Source organism: Typha angustifolia, chromosome 14, assembly GCF_048772165.1.
Source record: "Typha angustifolia cultivar Huaian chromosome 14, ASM4877216v1, whole genome shotgun sequence".
In the NCBI taxonomy this organism is placed as follows: domain Eukaryota; kingdom Viridiplantae; phylum Streptophyta; class Magnoliopsida; order Poales; family Typhaceae; genus Typha; species Typha angustifolia.
In genome coordinates this window covers 1,952,913-1,963,014 of record NC_133252.1, presented here as the reverse complement: position 1 = coordinate 1,963,014, position 10,102 = coordinate 1,952,913, and the positions used below count along the sequence as shown (strand labels likewise).

The 10,102-nt window shown below is 40.5% G+C and overlaps 2 protein-coding genes across 2 annotated transcripts; one reads left to right on the top strand and one right to left on the bottom strand.

Annotated features, from left to right (window-relative positions):
- Positions 1-59: 59 nt before the first annotated feature.
- Positions 60-3,035, bottom strand: LOC140776589 (receptor-like protein kinase ANXUR1). Its single transcript, XM_073120330.1, has one exon. It carries the CDS (start codon positions 2,948-2,950, stop codon positions 320-322), a length of 2,631 nt encoding a protein of 876 aa, XP_072976431.1. The 5' UTR covers positions 2,951-3,035; the 3' UTR covers positions 60-319.
- Positions 3,036-5,045: 2,010 nt separating this feature from the next.
- On the top strand, positions 5,046-9,753 carry LOC140776590 (uncharacterized). The gene is made up of 8 exons (XM_073120332.1): positions 5,046-5,431; positions 6,193-6,260; positions 6,675-6,741; positions 7,011-7,165; positions 7,252-7,322; positions 7,838-7,906; positions 9,034-9,134; positions 9,214-9,753. Exons 1-8 carry the CDS (start codon positions 5,156-5,158, stop codon positions 9,508-9,510), a joined length of 1,104 nt encoding a protein of 367 aa, XP_072976433.1. The 5' UTR covers positions 5,046-5,155; the 3' UTR covers positions 9,511-9,753.
- Positions 9,754-10,102: the final 349 nt, after the last annotated feature.

Below are 10,102 nucleotides of genomic sequence, written 5' to 3'. Positions count from 1 at the left end.
AACAAACTTTATAAAGTAGATGACACAAAACATTGCATAGGTAACCAACAAATAGATATACATACAAGCAGGCACTTCAAGAACCAACCAGAATGTGCTTCAACTCCAAACACAATATCCATAGAGAGATCCTGTTTGTGTACAAATTAGTAGTTATGAGGAACAGAATGATATTAGAACAGGCCAAAGTCCAAACGAGCAAGAGCTTTAATCAATCCCCTTTAAATGCTTGTTGCTGGCCAACTATTAATACTATCTTTGATTTAACCCAACGCAGTGATGATAATAAGAAGAGCAGCTTTTCCTCTTTTCTTCTCTTCTACCGTCCTGTTGGATTTATAAGCTGAGAGAAGACTGCACTTGTGTTCGAATTATCCGAATCCTCGCTCACCTCGCTGTCTCTACCGACTGGGTGGTCGCTTTCAATAACCTCAGTTGCAATTGGCTTCCCACCTTCAAAGTTGTCTTGCAGTTGCAGAGCAAACTCGAGATTCCACAAGACATCTCCCATGGAAGGCCTATCTACGCCGTGATCACAGAGGCATTTCTCTGCGGTTTCGGCGAACTTCTTCAAGCATTCAGGGCTGATCTTATCCTTGACGACAGGATCAATGATGTCTCGCAGAGCTCCCTTCCGTTGGCAGTTCATTGCCCAGTCTGCAAGGCTGACTTGCTCTCTTGGCAGGCCTGGACTTAGAGCAGGCCTTGCACAGAGCACCTCAAAGAGGACTACACCGAAGGAGTAGACATCGGATTTGTCTGTCAATTGTTGCCTCCGGAAGTACTCAGGATCCAAGTAGCCAAAGCTGCCCTTCACCATTGTGCTGACATGAGTCTGGTTCATCGTCGGGCCTGTCTTCGACAACCCGAAATCCGAAACCTTGGCGACCCATTGCTCGTCTACTAGGATGTTGGTGGTCTTCACATCTCTGTGGATTATGGTGTACTTTGCACCGGTGTGAAGGTAGTGAAGTCCCCTGGCAGCTCCAATGCAGATCTCCAGTCTCTGCTTCCAAGACAATGGAGGCTTGTTGCTCTTGTACAGATGCTCCCTTAAAGTACCATGAGCCATGTAATCGTACACCAAGATCATCTCGCCGTTCTCCTCGCAGAATCCGATGAGGGAGACCAAATGCTTGTGTCTTAGCTTGGAAAGCATCTCGATCTCTGTTTGGAACTCGTTGACACCTTGCTCTGAAGAAGGATTGGATCTCTTGATAGCCACCTTGGTCCCTCCATCGACAACTCCCTTGTAGACCTTTCCGAAGCCGCCGACACCGATCACCAACGACTCGTCGAAGCTCTTCGTCGCATGCTTGATCTCCGCGAAGGAGAAATGCCGGCAGATCGCCGCGAGATTGCCCAAATGGTTACTCGCGGTGCTCTTGCCTGAGATGGTAGACTTGCTTCCAGTTGAGTGAGTGTTCGCGCCATAGAGAGGTAACCAACCCGACGTGTTGGTGGACTCGTTGCCAAGGACCTTCTTCTTTTGATTGTAGACTGCGAAGCAGATGGCAAACACCAAGCCAATTGCCGCAGCTCCACCTGCAGCTTCGCCAATCACATGACCTTGGACGCCAGATTTGGACTGAAATCCAGCTTGGGTCGACTCCATTTCAGCATCTACAAGCATCTGAGATGGCTCAGGGTTGAGTCCAGCCAAATTTCCCTTCGTGTCATTCAACCTAAAGATCTCTAATCCATTAAGAATGGCGTCATAGAACTCTGGCTGCGTTGCGTCCGTTGGATGCAGTGCCACCCATAGCTGCTCATCACCAGGGCCATCTGCCATATACACTGCGAAATCTTTGTACACTGGCACGTACTTACCGGAGCTTATTGCCATTACGTCAGCTGCATCTTCGGCTGTCTGGTTGTTGATAAAGATATCAAACACCCTTTGATTGATCTTGGTCAATTGGATCTCACAAAAGTGTAGCCTTGCTATATAGGTGAAATTTGCATCTACTTGGAAAACCCATGTGAGATTGAAGTTCTTGACGACGTCTGGATCAGGGCCCATCGATCTCGCAGTGCTGTATACGCCGGCCGGCGCAATGTACTCCGGCGTGTCCTTCGAGTACCGGATCTTCGCCTTATCACCAGCATCGTACGTCACGCCGAACGCCGCACCATAGATGTACGGGGAGTCGTCATACCACATCCGGGACAGCCCCGAGTCATTCCCTGGAGGCAGATATTGCCCGCCGACGTTGAGCCGGTACAGAGTCTCCAAGGTGGCCCCGCCCATATCGATGGTTTGGTCGGAGAACCCCACCAATGTCGCCGGCTCGCTGTAAATATCCGGCATCGAGATGATCTCGATACCATTGACGAAGGCGTAGGAGCCTTTGTGCTTATCCGAGGGCGTGAAGGTGAGAGTTAGAATGCCATCAGGGGAAGGAGGAAAGGAGTACTCCTTGATAATATAGGCTTGAGTCAACGCCTCGGTGGTGATGAAGGCGCTAAAATTTTGAAGCAGAGTGATGCCACCGGAAGCGGAGACCGAGAAGTAGGAGACGTTAGGAGCCAAATCATTATAAGTAGATGGATAGAAATATAGACGAACCCAATGTCGATCCTTTGGGCCGACGGAGAAGTTATAGGTGGATGTTGCCGTGAAGACCCGCGCAGTCATGAACGGGACCGGCGAGGGGAGCGACGGGTCTTGCGATACGGCGTTAGCCGAAGCCGACTTCGACGAGGCCGCGAGAAACTTGGACTTGGCGTCGGACACCCATTTCCGGCCATCACCGTCAGTGCCGTCGGCCGACGACCCACAATTCAGTAGAATCACATCTGCCGGCTTGTAGCCGCCCGCCCCATTCACGATGCGGACGCCGGAGAGGAGCAGGGAGAGGGAGATGAGGAGGAACGTGAGATGGGCCTTAGAAATTATTGCCATAGAAGAGGACCCAATTGAGAAAAATGTAGTTTTTTGGTCGGTCATTCTTTTGGCGTACAGGAAGAAGAGAAGAGTTGCGGCTATTCCTGTACGCCGTTGGGTATCCTTTCCTTCGGTCAGGAGACGATGGATTTGGATCAATCCATGGTCGGGAATAAAATTATCGCTGGGATAAGGAATAGGAGCAGAGGAGAGCAGAGAGCATTCATTTCTGTCTCTGTCTTCTTCGCTGGTTCTCCTCCGCTTTGCTGGTGCTGCTTTGCCTTTCTCTATTGTGGAGAATTGGATGGCATTGACTGCGGAATGGAGGACGTTGGAGATGGGAGAAGAGGAATAAAAGGCGGAATAAGTTGGCTACTATTCTTGAGCGGGAAACGTTTATTCGCTGGTGGGTAAAAGGTGCGACTCACCGGGTGGTTCGCTGCGCGACACGCGGACTTTGGTCTACTAGCTTTATTTATGCCTCATTTATTTTTTTTCTTTTTACTATTATAAATTATCACTTTGTATTATTTTCATCTATCCAAAATAATAATAATAATTAAAACACATACACCCATTGTATTATTATATTCTCTCTGTTAAAAATTCTATTAGGAAAAATGTTAAATTTGTTACTATATGAACAAATATGTATTTGATTTCTTTTCGAAGGACTCAGATTTCTGAACTCTAGAGAGCTCATAAAAGAATATTTTAAGTTAATCAAAATTTAAATAATATTTTTATTAAAATTTATAATAAAATATTAATGAAGAGAACTCAGTGATACATGAAATAGTTTATAATGTGTATCTGCCTTCTTCTTCTTTTTGAGATAATAAAAGTGATATAATTATATAGAACAATAGTTAGGAGAGTTAAAATATGATTAACCCTTTATTCTTTTAAGTATATAGTTAAAATATGGTTCCATTAGCGAACGAACCATATTTACTTACATCTTTCTCTTCCTCGTATTTAATTGTATAATTAATATGTTTGAAACCTAAATCCCTCCATCATTTTACTATATACTCCCTTACGTCCTTCCTTACAATATTTTTCTTAGTTAATCAGTTTTATTACTTCCATATTTTTATTTTAGGATTACGTTTGAGTTCAATCATACTGCTACGGACTATTCAATAGGATGCCAATCTTCTAGTTCTACATGATAGTGAAAGAAGTATCCGAATCTATCTCCTTTTATATTAGGAGGTTTTCCACACCTTTAGATATACGAGATTTGAGAGACCGTGGGTTTGTTATGCAACTTATTGAGCTAGTAATGAGAAAATTATAATTTATTTTTGTATGATTAGGTTTGATTTTAATTTATTCGTATATATTTTAAAATTAAAGCACTTAATTCTTTAGCCAACAATTAACCGGAATATAAACAAACTTAGTTTTCTTGATCATCTTCCTATCTATTTGGTTATCTTAATTCAAAGATTTAATTAAACTTAATTAACATATCTAACCACGGGTAGGGCTTAAGTTGCAAATAGTAGATATAAAGGGTGTAAACTGTAAATATGTTAAAAAGACAGGGCGCTAAATGTAACTTTTAAGCATCGATCGCTTTGATACGTCTCAGACATTGACCCGTTAATAGGATCCATGAGAAGCTTCCTACGATGTATCTAATCGATCTCGGTCAAAGTAAGAGAAATAGAAAACCATCAAATGACAGAATAATCCTCTCAAGTTGTATGTTTTTTCCTTTCAAAAGTGATTCTTTTAATTTATGCCCTTTTTCTTCTTCAAATCTTAGTATGTATGGTTGTTGTAGTGCTTTCACTGAGCTAAGACAAGATATGTTTTGAAAAATCTAATGACAAATAAATACATATGTTGCTCAGAATTTTATCCAAAATATAGAAGTAGACTCAGAAATAGTGATTTTTTTTTCTTCTTAATGATAGAAATTTATAGTTTAAAAAAATTAAAAATATGCTATAAATTATAAATATGGACCAACTCTCCTAAAACCAAGCTATAAATAAGTCAAACAAAGCAACAATAAAGCAAAGTAAGTGCGCTAAATCTAAATTTTGTTTAACGGAAAACGTGCTTGAACCGGTGACTAGCAGATATATCTTTTTAATCACCACCTGACTGCTTGAAGGATAAAAATGTCTTTTTGTCGGTCAAGGACAAGAACAGCAACGCAGGAGGAGGTGTTGGTACAAGTCTCCGCTGCCGGGAGGTGGGTTCTTCAACCCTTAGACGTTACGCCTTCGTGCCTATTCATCGGCGAGCGCTATGCTTCGATTCGTCGCCCTCGTCCTCCTCGCTGCAGTGCTGGTCTCATCCGCGATCCGGGTCGCGGTCGCCCATGAGCACCACGGCGAGGAATCGCAGGCCAGCTGCGAGTCGAACCCCAACGTTCAAGTCCTCGCTGAGTACCGCCCGGGGACCGTGACCGTCGACGGACACGCAGATGACTGGGATGAAGTTGAAGGGTCTGAGTTCGCAATGCTCCCTGCGCTCGATTTCGACCAAGATCAGGCATACGATGGCGGCAAAATGACCGTTAAGGTACGGAAGATTCAACATTTCCTTTAGTTAATTCTTGATCTCTCTTGAAGTGGGTCTCGGTGGAAATGGAATTTACCGTACAAAAGTTGGCAGTTGGCATATTTTCGTGTTTTGATCTCTACTTAGTAATAACTGTCACCCTGAATTGGAACCGCAGAGGTATTACCCTATAGTTGTTCCTTGATGGGTGGTTTTTTTTTCTTTCTTATTGATTTCATATGCAGGATAATGGTTCGATTTTATTGAATTAGTGCCTACTAATGTATCAGTATGTTAGGTTAGTGCTCACAGTATAATTGTGAACCTGTGAAGGGGATGATGAAGTTCGTGCATTAATTACACATAATCTCAGAATTTCTTGCTGTGACTGTAAAATTATGGGATTGACTATTATCTCGATTAACTAAGATAACAGGATTAGTTCTTGTGGAGCTAAATAGATCTATGTTTAGATCGTCTTAGTAAGAATCTTTGATCGGAGAGTTGATCTGCAATAGTTGGGCTTAATTTGCTTGAAGAAAACATAAGTAGTAAACCCCAATTAACTAATTCACGATAGCTTAAAATAATTGAAAAGAAAGTTCACTTAGGTTTGGTCTCAGCAAAAAATATTACTAATCTAGAAAATTTACTGACAAGGTAAACTAACATCGAAAATGCAAAAAGAGGTTTGTCATGGGAAACATAAGAAGAAAACAGATTTCCAGTTGCTGCTTTATGGGTTTTTACGATTATTGCTTATTACTTATATTGCTTTATAGGCTGTCCATGATGGTGGTAGAGTTTATTTCCTGCTGCAAGTTGATGGGCAATACGCGTACACCAAAGGGTAATCATTCACTTTCAGTCCTGATTTCGCCTATAAGTGTGCCATATTGATTTACTTTGATAGTTTGACTGCATTATTGTTGATCTTTAATGTGGTAGGTGAAATTTGTGTTATAACACTCATCTGGTTTGATCACTTCTTCAGCTTTATAGTTTTCTCTTAAGCAGTAATCTTGGACTATGTCTATGATATTTTTGAAGTCCGTACATTTCTGCTTTAATTTTCTATTTTTTGCTTACTATGACCTTTTTTTTTCCCTTGGACATCATTTGACACAGGTAATTAGTTTATTTGCCTTTTCTGCAAGCTTCATATCATTGATTTGATGGCCCACTATCTTTTGAAAGCGAGACTTCTTCTGAAATCTTATTGCACAAGTTTCTGGTTACTTAATCTTTCCTTTTCCTAATACAGTGAAAATTCAAAATGTCCTTCTGTTGCTCTCATGTTTCAAGTTGGTGAGAATGCCTCATACAATAATGTAAGTTTCTGATACTCATCCATCTATCTCTTCTATTGGCTGGCAAGCTGCAGAAACATCACATTGTTAAGTCTACTTACATATACATTAGTCAATTTCTACTCTTATCTATTCACTGGATGACTATTTTATTGTTGACTGGTTTCTTCTTATATCATGTACATAGCTTTTAACACTTTAGTTCGCAAGATAGTCCTAGTCATTTCATTCAGCGCTGTGTCGAATCCTAAATTGTTAACTTCATGACTTGAAACATTTGTTATTTTTAGATGGGAGGGTGTGTAGATTTGCCTGGTACCTGTACAAGAAAAAGCTGTCGCGGCCATGAGGTCGACATTATGCATTTTTCCATTGGAAATGCTATTCCTGGGCGTCTGTATGGTGGCAATTATGTAGACAATACAGTTGGAAATGGAGGTGATAGGTACTTCTCATTTATTTCCTGTTGAACTATATCCCTCTGATTTGGCTATTTGTTGAATGCAATGTGAAACTTTCCCTATATGATAGGTTTGGTCATCTGGTTGATTTATATTCATGGAACCCACACTGCCGATTCCTTGATGGAATAGGTCCTGCAGGTACTTTCATGCTTTAGGAATTAGGTAGCACATCTATTCCTCATCAACTAGTTAGCAAATTATATCTTCTGATGTTCTTTGATTTTATCATCTTGTTGATAACGCTCCTTTGTATCTGCTTGGCACATGAACTTGGCTAGGTTCATCTTGCTAGCGTAGTTCAATTTTCAAGTTATTGTTCTGCCATTCCTTTGTTGGTTCCTTTGCTGCTTCTGATATTTGCCGCTACTATTCATATATGATTCTTCTGATCTTTATCCCTTAGATGTCAGTTTTTAGTTTATCCTACGTGAATCTCTTGTTTCCAACTTTTTTTTTCTTCTATTTATGAAATTTATCATTGTAAGTTATAGTTTCCTACATAAGGCTTTCTTGAAAGCTTTATTGGTGCTTGGTAGAGTTGCTCACATTGAGGATTACACTTATCTTTTTCCTTGAGTTAAGACAAAACACTATTCATCTTACCACATTTTGTTGGAAGAGTCAATAAAGCTTGCCTATTGTCTGCATTCCAGATAACAGTTCAAATGCTCAAAATGATTGGCAAGGAGCATGGTGGCATAGTTCTCTTACGTTCCATTCAGGTACGCTTTTATCACTTATTACTTGCCTACTTTTATAAAGAAAGCTAGATGAAGAAATTGAACTTGTAATAAGGTAATTGATCTTGCAATGTGGTAACACTTCTCTTGTATCATATATATATATTTCATAAGGGCTTGCTTGCTTTGAGTTTAGGGACCCTTCTTAAACTAGTTTAGTGACTTTAAACTGGTTCGGTAATTAAATATTTTTTTATTTTTTTTCATATCTGATTAATTTTATTTTTTAAAAAAATTAAAATTAAAAATTAAGACTAACCAATCGAGTTTGGGACTTAATCTCAAACCAAACAAGGCCTAAGATAAGAAAGAGAATTGGTGCCTGCTTTGAAGTGCTTCTCCCTTTTTTGTGGCACAATTTGTGGATAGTATAAATTGGATGACAGCCATTATATTGTGAGTGCTGTTAGCTCACTAAGTTAGCAAACCCTTAATCTAGGGCCTCTCTCATGCTCTTTGCATGCTTGGGCATGGGATCACATTAAAACATGGTCAGCATGCACAGAGCAATTCGACAGTATCACCAACGTGGCAATCCATCTAACCAACTGGCACTTTCTATGTTTAAGGCAGTACAAAACCTTTCTGTAGCATGCTACTTTCACGGCTAAATGCAGGATAAAAGTTGAGAGGCAAAAATTTGCGAAAGAAGTTTTCTGCTTTCATCACGAGCAAAATAGGCAACCTCTTGATTCATTAATGTTGTCTGATTCATATTTGTCCAGCTAACAGGACCCAGTGATCTACAATAAGAGAAAATTCCATTTGAAAGACATCTAACCAAACAAGCCAATTTATGCCTGAAATAAGATAACCTTGTATTTATAGAGACGTTTTCCCAAAGCACATCGTTATCGGTTTATCTGTACTACATACTGGTTCAATCAACAATCTCCATATTAAGGCTAAAATGACGTATATAAGCATATTTAATGCTGCAACGGAGGTGACACTGGCAAATTCTACAGCAATTTCAGGAGACTAATTCATAATATGATCAACCTCCTGAGATACTATGATATGATGTTTTCCTCATGCCATAGTTCTTGCATCGTGTCATTTGCATTGTATCAGTAAGCTGGATCCCTGAAGTTTGCAACTTTTTCCAGGCTTCGTGGAAGATGATAGCCCATATGCTGACCAAGGTCTAAAGGGAACCTACTATTTTGAGTTCTCAAGACCATTGAGGACAATGGATCGTTTTCAACAGGTCCACCTCCATTTCATCTCTGTAAGCTGGAAGATGATATTGCTGACAGATCTGATAAATATCTTTCGTGGTAATGCAGGACGTGCAATTCACAATAGGTCAGCCGAGCAAGGTGGCCATTGCTCTCTGGTACCCAACTGCTGGGAAACCGTGGGGGAAGTCCCAACACTACTCTGCTAGCTGCAACTGGTTGCCTCTGGACATAGCATCGCTTTCTGAATCATCTCTTTCCCAGGTGGCTTCTAATGGTTCATGGGATGCTGCTACTGCCTTTGCCTTGCTACTCTCAGTGGTTTCATTCTGTCTTTCTGTTTTCGTGGGGTACTGGGTTTCCAAAACCAAGAGTGTCCCCTTTACACCCATAGACCGACTTTAGCCAAGATCGATAAAGGACCATGTAATTCTCATATTTGTCAACACATCATTTCTTGGAACAGGAACGGCTACCGGATTGTGTAAGTCGATGTTAGCGAGGCATTCATTCATTTAGGTTCTTGTCAATGTCATCAGGAGGTTTCCTGCCATTTATTGTGTGCTTCAGTAATAATGTAGCTCTGCCGTCGAAATTTACATGTTATGACATAGTACTGTGATATAATAAGTGATTAGTTATATCTGACGATAATTGTAGTATATGGAAATAAATATGTTTGCCTAGTCTATGTACAAATCATGCATATATACAGGCAAACGAATACACATAAACTTGATTCTTTTGTCTGCAAAGTTATCCCAGATTTATCTCATTGGACGATTACAGCACTATCCAAAATGTCACAATTTCAGCCCTGTGTCTAGTTTATCCTTGACTCGAAATTTCTCTCTTCTCATAGTCTATATTTCTCAAATTGATATAAACTCTTTGGGAATTTCTTTTTGGCGGCAATAAAATGTTCCTTTTGCTGTGTCTTCCTCAGCCACATATACAACAAATTGGGTCTTCGATTGCCAGTTCTTGAGAACACTAG